At 52.7% G+C, this 14,213-nt stretch overlaps 2 protein-coding genes across 8 annotated transcripts; one reads left to right on the top strand and one right to left on the bottom strand.

Annotated features, from left to right (window-relative positions):
• The first annotated feature begins 29 nt into the window (after positions 1-29).
• On the top strand, positions 30-8,703 carry RELL2 (RELT like 2). Of its 7 annotated transcripts, none has more exons than XM_043982112.1 (8): positions 30-549; positions 1,261-1,447; positions 2,177-2,242; positions 2,326-2,392; positions 2,852-3,037; positions 3,382-3,757; positions 3,867-3,900; positions 4,151-4,595. In XM_043982112.1, exons 2-7 carry the CDS (start codon positions 1,267-1,269, stop codon positions 3,897-3,899), a joined length of 909 nt encoding a protein of 302 aa, XP_043838047.1. In that variant the 5' UTR covers positions 30-549; positions 1,261-1,266; the 3' UTR covers position 3,900; positions 4,151-4,595. The 7 variants fall into 7 exon arrangements, 6 of the variants coding, with proteins under 6 accessions (XP_043838047.1, XP_043838046.1, XP_043838044.1 ...); XM_043982111.1 differs by having other exon boundaries at positions 31-696; XR_006354715.1 differs by lacking the exon at positions 30-549 and adding an exon at positions 8,436-8,703 and having other exon boundaries at positions 1,252-1,447; positions 4,151-4,372.
• FCHSD1 (FCH and double SH3 domains 1) lies at positions 4,541-13,414 on the bottom strand. The gene is given in 24 exon segments (XM_043982113.1): positions 4,541-4,957; positions 5,104-5,158; positions 5,718-5,810; positions 6,038-6,170; positions 6,173-6,247; positions 6,250-6,261; positions 6,361-6,478; positions 6,711-6,794; positions 6,918-7,046; positions 7,353-7,517; positions 7,719-7,823; positions 7,994-8,119; positions 8,964-9,059; positions 9,379-9,501; positions 9,658-9,786; positions 9,967-10,030; positions 10,855-10,954; positions 10,957-10,999; positions 11,157-11,226; positions 11,228-11,281; positions 11,725-11,792; positions 12,067-12,112; positions 12,962-13,059; positions 13,310-13,414. Coding segments are annotated over 24 exon segments (2,379 nt in total). The 5' UTR covers positions 13,331-13,414; the 3' UTR covers positions 4,541-4,585.
• Positions 13,415-14,213: the final 799 nt, after the last annotated feature.

The following is a 14,213-nucleotide window of genomic DNA, read 5'->3' on the forward strand; positions in this document are numbered from 1 at the left end:
TGCTGCTTAAACGCTGGAGATGAGAGGCTGTCCCAGGGTGCAGGGAGCTGGCGGCACCATGCCCGAAAGGAAATTGACACCTTCCGACCTGCCAGGGCTCCCGATTCTTGGGTCGCAACCAGAAACCAGAACAAGGGGGCACATCTCCCAAAGGTGGCCAGGGAGCGTGAGAGACCCACGCTCCGAGTGGGACACATTGACACGGAGAACCCAGCCGTGTCAGACACTGTGGTGTCACGCACGCACTCCGTCCCACACACCTGCCGCTCCGCCCCCTTATCCCCGTGCCCGCGCAGGGAGCACAGCCGGAGAGAGAGCAGCCGGGACTAGAAGGTGTCTGCGGTAGAGGCCCCCCATCCCCACCCCCATCCCCTTCCCATTCCCAACCCTGAAAGTCTAGAGGACACCTGCACCCCATCCCAGTCTCCCCTTTCCCTCCTTCCCTATCCACCTCCTTCCTGTACCCCCACTTCAACTCCCCCACCCCCAGCCCGCCGCGGCACCAGCAGCCGCAGCCCGGAGCCGGAGCCGGAGCCGGAGCCGGAGCGGGTGAGGTGGCCTGGGGGGTGGGGAGAAGGGGGGAGGAGGATGCTCTCGGGAAGGGCTCCCAGGGCAGGCTGAGAGGTACTAGGACGCGGCCGGAGCCAGAGCCGAACGTACACACCGCATCCCCGGGGGCCGTGCAGAGGCCACAAGGTCAGCTGGGCCAGGGGAATTGGGGGAGGGGACAGTCAGGAGAGGGAGGGGAGTCCAGGATGTCTCTAGAAGCCAGGAGTTGGAGAGCGGTGGGATGAAACTGGGGATTGTTGAAGGAAAGGAGCATTTCAGGGGACCTGGCCTGGGGCTGCGGAGGAAGCGAGGGGCCAGCGCTGACTCAGACTATGCCCAGGACGGCATCCTAGAGCTCCGTCCAGTCTTCAGCTACAGTGTCCTTGGGAAGAATGGGGATGGGGATGATTTGCGTATGCAGCAAGAAGGAAGGAAAGGAATATCAAATGGAAGAGGGATGGAGGTTGGATTAGGAGTATGGAAAACAATTTGCAACCCCTATTAAACCAGGTGCCCTGAGGCCTGACCAGCACCCCCTGCCCTGGACAGCGCCTAGGCTGAGAGGGGAAAGGGTTCTAGATTTACTGGAGGACTGGCCTCTGGAGGGTCCTGGGAGGACTCCTGGTAGGGGTCCAAACATGGAATTCACTGCCCTCCCCCTGATCCGCATCCCTCTTTGGGGCCCCGACCCCGGCTCGGCCCGCCCCCCAGGGCCGTATGTCGGAATTGCAACCAGGACCAGAGCCCCAACATGGGCTGTACATGCTGTTCCTTCTCGTGCTGGTCTTCTTTCTCATGGGCCTCGTGGGGTTCATGATCTGCCATGTGCTCAAGAAGAAGGGTTATCGCTGTCGGACATCGAGAGGCTCAGAGCCTGAAGATGCCCAGCTTCAGCCGCGTGAGTGTGGAAAAGGAGGGGGAGCCCCATCACCAGGGACAAGCTCTCTCAGTTTTCTTCCTCTGTCCCTCCATCACGCACACCTGCACACTTCACTAATACTCCTCAGGACACCATATCTGGGTCTCTTCTTCCTCTCTCCTATCCCTGGTGGAAATAGGACTCCCCCAGTACTACATAGCAGCAGAGGGACTTGTCCCCTTTTGCTCCCTTGCTATCCATAACTCATAGTTCATATTTCAGGAACCTAAGTCAGGGACAGTTTTTGCATTTTGTTTGGGGGATAGACAGAGTGCAGTGAGTTCAGTAACTACAAGGCCAAAATCACAGTGACTCTAAGGCCCTGGTCAATTATTTTGGAAACTTGCTGGTTCATTACTCCTGAAATTATAGAGTAGGCTGAAACAGAACCCCTGGAAAAGTGGAAAGGAGGCAGAAGAAAGAGGATGATATCCATGTCAAACTTTGGCAAATCCTCCCCACCCACCTTACCTCTCTGTGACTCAGTTTACCCATGTATAAAATGAAAGGATTGTACTCTATGGCCTCTAAGGTCCTTCACAGCTCCATAGACAATCCTATGATTGTTACTGATCTCGAACCACCAGAGCTGCTAGGGAACCAAACAAGGTGGTCATGAAAATCAAAGGAACAATCCTCAGGCCCATGACTTTCGGTTGGCCCCATTTGCCTTTTCCCTGAAGTTGACTCCTTTCTTCACCTCCACAGCGGATGAGGAGGATATGAATGAGGACACAGTGGAAAGGATTGTTCAGTGCATCATCCAGAATGAAGGTAAGTGATCACTTGCATCTGCTCTTCAACTGCCTGCCCTATCCCTACACCCATGACATCCTCCTGCCACTTCTCTTTCACAGCCAATGCTGAGGCCTTGAAAGAAATGCTTGGGGACAGTGAAGGTGAAGCAACAGTACAGCTGTCCAGGTGAGCTGGAAGTTTGGAAAATTCCCCCAAATACTGGTCAGGCAAACACTTTCCCCCTAATAGCTAGTTCCTGCAAAAGTCACAACTTAATCATTGAGTAGTATGATTTGAAGAGCCCCTCAAAGACTGCTCCCAAATAACTTTGCCATCCAAGTATCACTGACTGAATCCCACCATTCATTCTCTGGGTTAATTATTGATTCTTTAACGTAGCCTTGTTGGATTTGAGAGACAAAATGTTGTCACTAGTTCCCTAGTATGAATCAGATTTTGGAGAGAGAATAGGGTGGACAGAAAGATTGGGGGTGGGGGAATGCTCAGAGGGCACACTGCAAAGAGAATTAGGGAAGGGAGGAACCCAAATTTCCCAATTTTGATTAAAGGTACCCAGATATGAGGACCCCAGAGTAAGGGGAATACAAATGTATGGGTGAAAAGGATTCTCCTGTATTCCCCCAGCCTTGATGGTGCTCCTAGCCTGCAGGATGGAACCCCGTCTCACCACCATACGGTTCACCTGGGCTCAGCTGCCCCTTGCATCCACTGCAGCCGAAACAAGAGGCCACCTCTCGTCCGACAGGGCCGATCCAAAGAGGGCAAGAGCCGTACTAGGCCAGGGGAGACCACGGTGTTCTCTGTGGGCAGGTGTGAATGGGACATTCAAAGAGGAGGGAGGCGGAGTTCAGAGCCTCCCATTGAGGTGGCAGACCTTTCTAAGACAGCTGGCCTGGCTGGGAGATTTATCCAGGCTTTCTTAGTACCTCTCCCCTCCTGTCTTGGAGGGTGGGGGAAGGAGGGTTCCCAGCCAGGGAGTACTCTTGGGGGCTGGAATGGAATTCCAAGACTCACCTATCTGCTGAGGTTTCCTTTGCTGTCAGAAGCTACCAGATGACACCAAATCGGGGTGCGGAGGGTGGGGCAGTGTCGGGAGAAAGGGTTCAGAGAGTCTCTAGAAGTTCCAAACCACAGCATACCCCCTTCCTTCCCAGGTTCCGGGTGACACATATTGAGAAGAGAGTTGGGCTGCATGAGCATCGGGATGGCTCACCCACAGATAGAAGCTGGGCCTCCAGTAGCGGGCAGGACCCAGGGGGCGGCCAGAGTTTGGGGAGAGGGCAGATTGGGACTGGAACTCCTGCCACAGAGAGACTTCCAGCATCAGGGCCAGAGGTTGGCGTCCTATCGAGTTCCCCTGTACAGAATGGTGGCCTCAGAGAAAGGAGCCTCCCCCCTTCTCTGACCGAGAGGCCCTCTGGAGCTATGGAAGACTTGGAAGCAGCAGCTAGGGAGAGGGACACAAGGCCAGTGTTGACCAGAAGGGAAACTAATGGACAGCCAGCCAAACTGGATGCCTCAGATCTCCAGGTAGGCAGCAATCAGGGCAGGTAGAGCCACTGGGTAAAATCACTGTCCCTGCTTTCTGACGAGGTGAAGTTAGGGAGCTTATGGTACCCCTTTTCCTTCTTTACCTTAGGTGTCACCGCCAGATGGTTCTGGAGGAGTGTGAGGTGAGTCTGGCCCTCTCAAATGTTTGCTTCCAGGAAGGGGGGGGGGCACCCTACTACTTCCCTAATTGTTGCAAGGTAAATTGAACACTTCAGCCTATGATGCTGATTTTAAGGAGGGAGGGGCTAAGGGGCACCACTGCCCCAAGGGGCATTGAAAAGGGAAGGCAACCAGAGGTAGAATATGAGTTGGAGGTGAAGAAAGAGACTAGAGGTGGCAGGAAGACTATCCCTTCCCTCTCCTTTCCCCAAGCTTGATCTCACTCCCTACTACAAGGATCAGTAGCTGGCTGGGCAGGGAAGAGGGGCAAGCATGAAGCCCCCTCCTCACTCACTGAGACAGCATTGCCCTCCAAGAAAACAGAAAACCCCTCTTCCCTGGGTTCTGTATATCTCAGTCTGGGAATGCAGAGAGTGGTCCCGAGCCTCTCAATCCCTTCCCTCCACTGCATCTCCAGCCTAAGAAAGGTCAAAGGTGAGGAGAAATTCCCTACTTTCCCCAGCTCCCTCCTCCTCCATCAACTTGCTCCATTTGCTTGAGCGAGGCATTTGGGAGCAGGCCCCTTGCTCAAGATGGGCACCTGAAGCAATATTCCCCATTAGGCCTCCCTCTCGGCACACAAAAGTTCAGGCACTGGCTTGGGCTCTTTGCCCCTTTATTGCACTGTCAATAAATCAGCTCAGACTATTACAGCGAATCTGCACACTGGTTCCCACGCCTTCTGACCCCTCCCTTGAACCCACCAGGGGCAGCGAAGGGGAGAGGGAGGTGGGTGGTGGGACAAGTCACAAGTGGCCACAGCCTCAGGAAGGCAACCTGAAACACAGGAAACCTGACCCATCTATACTGCCTAGGTGTCCTAGGGCCCTGCCCTAGCCTTGGCTTCCAGGAGGGGAGATGAGGTTGGGGAGAGGTCATCACACACTTTCTCTGGTGGCAGCCACTCAGCAATTGGGAGGCATCGATAAGGAGAGGCTGGGAACTCCCCACTGGCTCAGGTGAGGGCTCCAATCTCTCAGGCTCCTGGACTTTGGTTGGGGGGGGTGGGGGTGGGCGAAGCTACAACAAAAATGCCAACTATCAGAGGCAAGACCCACCCCCCCCCATCAACCTGCTTTAGCCGTCACTCCCACATATTTCACAGCTGTAGACCAGGATAGGTAAACCATCCTCCCACATAGCCTACCCCAGGGAAGAGGCCTTACCGGTCGGAGACGAGGGGTTATTGAATCTACTGGGCCAAGGCAATCAGTGGGTGGTCTGGAGAAAGAACAAGAGGTCAGCAAACCTGATGCCATAAAATCAATCAGAGCAATAATTTATCAAGTACCTATGTTGCCTCCCTGTGTTGGGCACTACCAGGGCACAGAAAGAGTCGAAAACAGCTCCAAGAGGCTTCTTACTTGTTAGAGAAACAAGAGTAACATACAGAATAATAGTATACAAGGAAATGTATACAGTTAAATACTAAATAGCATGGTATAGACTATAGGGAAAGAAAACTCAAGGAAAAAGATCATTTTAAATCACAGAAGCCTTCAGGTAAGGCTGAGTTAGGCTGGGGAACATGGAGATGATATGTTCAGTGTGATGGGGACAGGGTGGAGGGAATGTGGTATGGGATGTAACATTGGCAACTCACATTTTTTCAAAGGTTACCTAGAGCAGACTGTGTCTTTTGGGAATTTATTAAATAGAGGATGGCTAGATGGGGGCAGAACTAGATTAAAGAGGGCTTTGATACGGTATAAAGCATTCTTTCCCTATGAGTCCTCTGTCTCTGTTCCATCCAGGTTCCCCAACCTCCCTCAGACAGAACTCCTGCGTTCTATCAGCAGCAGGGATGGGAGCTGGAGGAGAGAAGCTTGGGGGGATGGGATGGCAGCACCTGGAGATAAGCAGGAGTTTATGACTAGAAGGTTACTGAGGAAGGTCAGCTCTTAGGTTTGGGAGATAGGGAGACCTTGCCTCTCACCTTCCCCTCACTTCTCCATCCTATACCATCCCTCACCCCCCCTAACATAATTTGTAATAAAATACCTGTACCCTGGGGGGAGGTGCTAATGCCTATAATCTAGGCCTGAACTAGCCTTGCACAGGGCAAGAATACAAATCACCTTCTTAAGGTATAAAGCCTGCTCACCTCTTCTTGGTCTGGGGGAGTCTAGAGGTCCTGGAGGGCCCAACAACTCCTCTACCAACAGGGAGGGGAAAACTCCAACTTGGCCCCCAAACTCTCCCCTCCAGAAGCCATCGTCTACACCTCCTTGGCACGGGGCAGGCAGCCGATCAGTGCCCCCTCTGGGAAACTCAGCTCCTCAGCACTCTGCCCCACATAACTGTACAGGCTCTGGCCAGGCACACTGTGGAATAGGATCAGTCAAACCATGAAGGAGATAACAGGGACAAGACACACCCCACCTTCACACTACTGATCTCCTACTGTGCTGAGGCCCCCTCACCTGTGGAATTCCCCCCTGGGGGATTGTCACTGTGGTGGCCCTCCTGAGGAGGAGCAAGGTCTGGGAAGTCAAGGTATCGCTCCGGGACATAACCCACCACACCATGCTGATTCCGAGCCTGATCATAATGGAAAAGTGGGAAGGCATTGGAGGTGATAGAGAAGGGAGAATTCCAACTGAATCAAAAATCTTTCTCCCCGAAGGAACTTGCTGTCTTAAATAGGGTCTCCAGCTCCATCTCTCCTGAGGGACCATCTAGAAATACTTCCCAGGCTCCCCATCCCCTCTCAGGGTCAGAGCCCAGGGCCCTCAGCCCCTTCACCCTCATTCTCTAGGGTCCCAACACATACCTTGACCCACTCGTCTGCATCTCCATCCTCCACGACTTCCAGCCACTCTCCTTCTGTGATGGTCAACTCATCCTCCCGCCCAGCCTGAGCCCCACAGGGATGGATTCAGGTCTGGACCGTTCTTTGACCTTCCCTCTCCACTCTCATTAAGGGGTGCTTACTCCTCCACCCTGGGGCTCTCCCTAGCCCCAACCACTCTGCCCCTACCTGATAGCCAAAGACAACATGTGCTGGGCAAGGGAGGGACCTAGTGGGGAGGGTTGGGGGAGCTGGCTCTTGAAACAGCTCCCCCCCCTCCTCACAGTCCTCAAAATCTGACAGTTCTGCATCCTCTGCCTGGTAGGAGACACAGAAGGGGGTATCAGTTCCATGACCACAGTCTTCCTTCCATCCTCAGAATTGTATTCACCATTCATCAAAGATAGGCTTGCCCAAGCCCAAACCTGTGCATCAGTTTCCTTGGCTATGGGGACAAATCATCTGATCAGGGTCTGTCCTCCAATTTAGTAGAGTTTGACCATGGGGGAGGGAGTCTTTGGGAATATCCTCACTCTGGAGGGAAGGGTCCTCATTGATGGGAGGAGAAAAATCAATAGGGATGGGCTTTCCTTTGGGTACAAGGAAGGGAAAATCTTATCTCACCATAGGAGAGAGGTCTCCTTTCTGGGATAGCCGGGCCTCACTGAGCCGCCTTTCCTGCTCCAGCTCTTCTTGGGCCTGGGCCATGACTGGCCGAAGCCACCGCTCTATATCCAACCCGGCCCCTCGCAGCACGGCCAGCCTAGCAGCCCCCTTCACTTGGCTCACCTGGCCCATGAACAGGGGAGGAGGAAGAGGGTGCATGATGGAGGAAGGGGCTACACAACAACTCTAGCTTTTTCATCCTCCCCTATACCCTCTACCACCAGTGAAGTGTGTCCTAACCAACCCAACTCTTCTAGCCAGGACCACTGAGGCAAGGGGATTTGGAAAGTGTACTCCCCCCACCTTAGCCAGTCATGCCCACACCTGAGCACGACGAACACTCTCCTTAACCTCCTGAAGTCGAATCTCCACACCTGAGGCCTCCCGTTCCCGGGCCTGCTGCCTTTTCAGTTCTAACCGGTGCAGTACCTGGTTTGAGAAGGAGGTAGAGAAGCGTGCGGAGTCTGCTTGATTGAAACCCCATTTTTAACTTAGGATGCCCTGTGACTCATGTGATAAATTGTCTCCCTTCTTGTCAGAACTCCCCACTTCAGGCCCTTCTTTCCTTCCCATCCCATTCCAGACTTTCCCCAACTCACCCGCTGCCCATGACTCTGGACTTTGTAATCTCGGGCTGCTCTGTTGGCCCAGTGCTGAGCCTCCTTCTCCAGGCCACTTTCTCCTGGAACACCCCCTGAGCCTCCATCCGGCTCCAGCACACACACCTGGTCATGGCAGGCATTGTTAGGAGGATGCACAATGCCCCCCATTTCCCTTAGCTTGATCACCTTCCAGTCTTCTCTCTCTGTCTCTCTGTCTTTTCTTTCTCTCTGTCTCTGTTTCTCTCTGTCTCTCTCTTTGCCTCTCTGGTGTCTATCTCTCTGCCTCTGTTCTGTCTCTGTCTCTGGTGTGTCTGTCTCTGTTTGTCTGCCTCTGTCTCTGTTTCTCTGTCTCTCTCTCCCTGTCTCTCTCTCTCTCTGGTGTCTCTGTCTCGTCTCTCTCTGTCTCTGTCTCTGTCTCTCTCTCTCTCTTTCTCTCCAGGGGCAGAGGCACAGAGATGAGGACACATCAGGGATAAGGACAAACCCCACAACATGGATACACATGTAGTACTTACAATACAAGTCTCTTAGATAAAGTGGGTAAAGAACTTTGTAAGTCTTAAAGGCCTACATAAATGTCTGTGATCATTCCAGTAGAATGTAAGCTCTCTGAGGGCAGAGGATGTTTCATGTTGTCACTGTATCTCCAGTACCCAGCACAGTGCCTTGTACTTAGTAGGCACTCAATAAATGCTTGTTGAATTGAATTGAAAGGATACAGACACTAATGTGTACATACAAGGATAGACATCTACATAGATGGGAGCCTGGATGGATAATCTTTGGGAGAGATGGGATGATGCTACCCTTAGTAAGAAGGAGAACTAAAGCCCAGAGGGAACAGTGACCTCAAAGACCCCATTCCCTAGGCACACAGCATCAGTTCCAGAGTAATCAAGGATGTCCCAAACACAAGGACATCTGTCCTGAGGCTGGTTGGAGGAGGAGAGATGGGAGAGGATCTCACCTGGTCTGCTCCCATTGGCTGAAATTGCTGTAGTGGTGTGGGGGAGAACACTCCAGGCTCTTGGAGAAAATGCAGCAACTCTTGTTCCCAGCTTACCTGAGGGCAAGGGAAAATGGGGACAGGTACTCCTCAGGAGGAGCCAGTGGGCCATTGGTAGGGAGGATAAGGGGAAAAAAGGTGCATGCTGGGGGCAAATGGAAAGAAGGTCTTCTATGTGGAGATCAAGCAAAAACCATCCCTCTGAAGAGAGAGCCTACTCTGGGGAATTTGTTGAGAGCAAGAAGGGAAGATCTAGGTTAGATCTACCTTGAGGGGAGGGACTTTTGGGGATAAAAGAGGAAGTTCTATGTTAATGGAAAGGTCTATAGTGGAGGGCCGGTTTTGATATAGGGGCAAGGATGGAGAGGGCACTGACCTGAGAGATTGCCTGCCCCCCACGCTGGGCCAGTTCCAACTCCTGCTGTGCGGCTTCCAGTTCTGTTCGACTCAACAGGGCCAGGGGGTCACCTAGCTGCTCAGACAGGTCCCCAACCAAGCCCTGGAGGAGATTCCAAGACACCAAAACCTTGGCCTTTATCTCCCCATGCCCAGGCTTGAGGGAGCAGACAGGGAAGAGCTCCTGACTGCTTGGCCTCTGGCAGGCAGCAGCTCAAATAATAGCAGTGATGTCACTGAGACAAAGGTGCAGGCTTACCTTGAGCAGCGCAGGCAGCTCCTCTTGGTAATAATGCCCAAGGTGGGCATTGGTGCTTGCCAAGCTAAGCAGATATTCATTGCGGGCAGCACTCAATTGCTGGGAGTACTGGGCTGACTGGGCTGACAGCTGAGGGGGCAAAAGGAGAAATAAGCAGGTGGGACAGGGGACCCTGGAGCCCCCTCTGTACCTCCCATAGGCCACAACCTCTTCTTAGTTTAGCCCAGAACTGGAGAACAGTTCATCCCTTCCCAGACATATCCTCTAGTCATCTGTCATCTCCCTGGGACCCCAATCCCCACATCTGACCTTGAGACTGAGTTTCTGAAGGCTGGTCCGAGTATGAAACAAACCATGGTCGCTTCGATTCAGCCTGAAGAAGTTAGGTTTAGGGCACATAGAGAGGGGACGTAAATGAGAGAGGGAAGAAGCCTCAGTCTGGAGAAATTAGTTTTATTAATCGGGTTATATTATTTATTCTTTTTAATTTATGGAATAAAACAAGCATTTCCATAACAATAAAACCATAAAAAGATGATTACACATGAAACTGCAAATCTATTATGTACAACTTGCTATTCCTTTTAAATATATAATAAAGTTACCATGTAAAATTTTCCCCTTTTCCCCCCACCTAGAGAGATTAATAATAATAAATAACTCCTATTTCTACACTGTTTTAAGGTTTATAGTGTTTCCCTCATTCCCCTGTGAGATAGGAAAGGCAAGTATCATTAATCCCATCTTACAGATGTGGCAAATTATGTTTAGAAAGGTTAAGTAACACCCCCCACACACCCAGCCATGGCCCATAGCTAACAAATATCAAAGCTCATTTTTTAAAAAATTAATTTATTTTTTGTGGGGCAATGGGGGTTAAGTGACTTGCCCAGGGTCACACAGCTAGTAAGTGTCAAGTGTCTGAGGCCGGATTTGAACTCAGGAACTCCTGAATGCAGGGCCTGTGCTTTATCCACTGCACCACCTAGCCACCACCCCCACCCCCCCCACCCCCCCCCACCCCCGCCCCAATCAAAGCTCATTTTAACTGACATCTCCTGACTCCAAATCCAGAGCACCTCACATTGCATCGCATACCTCCCTTACTGCTCCATGCTAGCCCTGCTCTGGGGTTTCCCCCACCCTCAGTCTTCCAGTTCCCCCCTCCCATTACTTCCATTTCCCTAGAGCCCCTACCTGGCCTGGACATCAGCCGCCTTTTCCTGAACAAGACTCCACACTCTCTCCCGCTGCCCATATAGCTTCCGGCTCCGGCTCAGCTCCCTCACAGACTCAGCACTTCAGCCTGGGCCCGCTGCAACTGCTCAGCACCCTGGGGTACCTCCAGGATATGGGCACCCTCCCAAATATATGGGCATCACCACAACCACCTTACTCCTCCCTCAGGTCAGATGCCCCTCCTTTCCAGGACTTCCTCCCCCTCTAGTCCTCTCTCTTTAGGGTACCCTCCCAAAGCCACTCCCCACACCTTCCTGAGCAGGCTGCTCCTTGGCATCTTCTCCTGTGCCCCCAGCCAAGTCTCGGTATCGGTCAGCGGCGAGAACCCGGCCTGGCCCCAGCCACGGTGCCCTCCAGCAGGCATCGCCAGGCATTAAACACAGTCCTGCCTCATTCCCCGCCCCCCCCCAAAAAAAAAGATCAGAGTTGGGTTGGGGAGCCATACCAGACCTTTAAAATACTAGAGAAACAAGGTTTTTGTGATTATAAGCTCCCCCCCCCAATGAGTGAAACAGATTATTTTCCCTGCCCCCTCCCGATTCCCTGCAGACCCATCAGTCCATCAATCGATCTGCCCATTAGCTTAGCCACAGGGATCACTTGACAGCCTCCCCACCCCCCACCCCCACTGTCATGTCCTTCCTGGGTCAGCCTCCTTCCTACCTTAGCTACAGCATCAGCTCTAGCTTCAGCTTCTCAAGTTCACCTGAACCCCGATCCACCAAGACCAACTCTGACCCCTCCACCCAAGGGCTGCTGAGTATCTCAGTCATTCAGCTTTCTCTAGTTTCTCTGTCCCAATTTTCTACTTCTTCCCCTGTTCCCCACCTGCCATCAGTCTCCAAGCCCCGATGTCCCTCTTTCTTCAGGAATGGGCCAGCCAATTTTTGTAATGCCTGGGGGGAGATCTCACATCATTTTATTAAAGCCCCATATATCCAAAACAACTGCCATCACCACCATCACCATGAGTAAAGGAGGGACAGTCAGGGCTCATGGTAACTTGGGGAGCCCAAGAAGCAAAGGGAATGGGCTTGAGATGCACAGAATTGAAAAGAAGTATGGGTATCATGTATGCTGAGGGTGGGATATGGGTGGGCATGGATATCAGCACACTACTACTCAAGGCAGAGATATGAGGAGCTGCCCTGTGGAACAACTATTCCTTACCTGCCCATATTCCCTCTCAATAGCTGCCCGTTGTTTACTGTAAGATCTGTAGGGATAAAAGTTTATTAGCCTCTCCACCTTCCCCACACTTCCAGCACCTCCTGGCACCCTTGCAGTGACCAAATACCCCAGCCTCTAGGGGATAAGACATTAGGAATGAACTAGAATATATAGAATCAGGGAGTGACCTATACTAACACTTCTCCAAAACATTAGACTCTAGTACCCCCAATGGGACTGAGTTAGAGGTACGTAACACTCTGGGGTTTTTTCCTTTGGTTTCTGTCAAAAAGGTGGAGACATATAAGAAATAAAGTTTGCATGAAATAGACTTTTTCCTATATGGAAGAAGACCATTTTCTATAAATATTATGAGAGGAGTTTGGGGAGGTAGATGTATACACACTTGGCAGAAGAGGAGGAAATGGGATACACAGTTGGGCTGTTGGCTGGGCCAGGGGAGGTTTTGTGTTTTGTTTTGTTTTTTAGGGTTATCTCTAACTAGGGGTTGTGTATGTGTATGAGGGACTAATAAGCCATAGGTAAATAAATATTGAGGGGGCTAAAGATATAGCACCTTTCACAATATAATGAACACATGCTCTTCTCCCTTACCTCTCAGAATTGTAGACTAGTTCATAAGCTCCCATCCCCTTCCTCCATTCCCCATCCTCCTCCACAACACGGTCTAGTGTTAGGTCTATCTACCAGTAGAAGTCTGTGTAGTGTCTCTGGGAGGGAGGAATTGGGGGGCGGTGTCTGTCTGTAGGAAGCTACATGTGTGTGACGTTAGGGGTGTCTCTGTGCGTGTATCAGGAGGTGTTAGAGACGACAGCTGATGCCCCTCAACAGGCCTGGCTAAGGGTTCCATGGATCTCTCCAGGAGAGAGGCTACCTGATGTCCTCCAGCAGGTCGGCCTCTCTCTGCTGCCGGCTCTGTAAGATGCTCAGCTGCTCCAGGAAGCACAGTTTCACCTCTTGGACCGGCTTCACCTAGGAGGGAGGGATGGGGAGGGAGGGAGTCTATTCCACTGGGGTAGGAATGGGGGCTGAAGCCCAATTCTGGAAATACTCCAACTGGACCCCACGTGGGGGGTGGGGAGGCTCGAGGGGCGGGAACCAGGAGGCGGGGCTGTCTTCGTTTTCTTGCTCCCTCCCTTGTCCTTGACCCCCCGGCCCTGGCGCCCCTTCTCACTGCCCGCCGGACGGGCTGCTCTGTCCCCACCTTCGCGAGCGCACTCACTTTTCGCGGCGGCGGCTGCATCTCCACTCTGGTTCCAGACCCGACCGAAGCGGTGACTCTGACTCCGGAACTCCTGAAGGCCCCACCCCTCCAGACGAGCCCCGCCCCCGGGCCCCCTTTCCAACCACCCCCCTTCCCCTGTCCAGCCCCAGCTCGGGTCTCAGCCCCGCCAACTTCGGGAGGCTGGGGACGGGAAGCGGACGACGGGGAGGAGCCCTGCGGAGCCTGGCGGGTGAATGACCATGGAGGGAGGGTCAGGGGCCCGCAGGGAGGACGCGGCGTCCTGCGGGGCGGTGGAAAGAACCCTATGTTGGGGAGTCTGGACGCCTGGGTTCCATTTCCGGCTGAGCCGCTGACTCAGCCCATAATTAGTCTCTGTAGCCAATGTATTCTTTTATGCAAATATGTTTATTTACATATGCAGATCAGCCACTGTAGTCCACGACCACCACCGGACTGGGGAAAAGGGGAGAGCAGAGAGAGGAAGGTGGAGGAAGTGGTTGGGATGACGTCGATACCGTTAAAGAAGGAACAAACTAATTCAGGGGCACTTAGAGCGGAGTTAGGGCCAGCTAGAGCTGGGTTAGGCCCAGGTTCGGGGGCTCCGGGATTTGACTTTCCCCAAATTCTCACCGAACCGGAAAAGCCAGAGCAGTCCCGGTGAGAGAGCTGCCTGGGGCCCCGGGAGTGGGAGAGACAGAGGGACAAACAAAGGTACGTTGTGGGAGCTCCCCGGTCCTGGAGATACTGGGCAATAAGGAGCGCCCTGGAGGTGGAGGAGGGATGTCTCACTTCCCAGAAGTGTTCTCTCTTTCCAATGCCCACTTCTCTCCCTTCCTTTCAAGGCATCATGCACTGAACTTCACTTCTAGCTGATCCTCTCTCCTCTCCCCAGTCATATAAA

This window comes from Dromiciops gliroides, chromosome 2 (assembly GCF_019393635.1).
Source record: "Dromiciops gliroides isolate mDroGli1 chromosome 2, mDroGli1.pri, whole genome shotgun sequence".
NCBI lineage: Eukaryota > Metazoa > Chordata > Mammalia > Microbiotheria > Microbiotheriidae > Dromiciops > Dromiciops gliroides.

Excerpts from the sequence above, each read along its gene's own strand:
- RELL2 (XM_043982112.1), top strand. The coding sequence starts at position 1,267 with ATGTCGGAATTGCAACCAGGACCAGAGCCCCAACATGGGCTGTACATG. Across the intron at positions 2,393-2,851 it reads GCAACAGTACAGCTGTCCAG|CCTTGATGGTGCTCCTAGCC; the intron begins GTGAGCTGGAAG and ends GTATTCCCCCAG. Across the intron at positions 3,758-3,866 it reads TGGATGCCTCAGATCTCCAG|GTGTCACCGCCAGATGGTTC; the intron begins GTAGGCAGCAAT and ends TCTTTACCTTAG.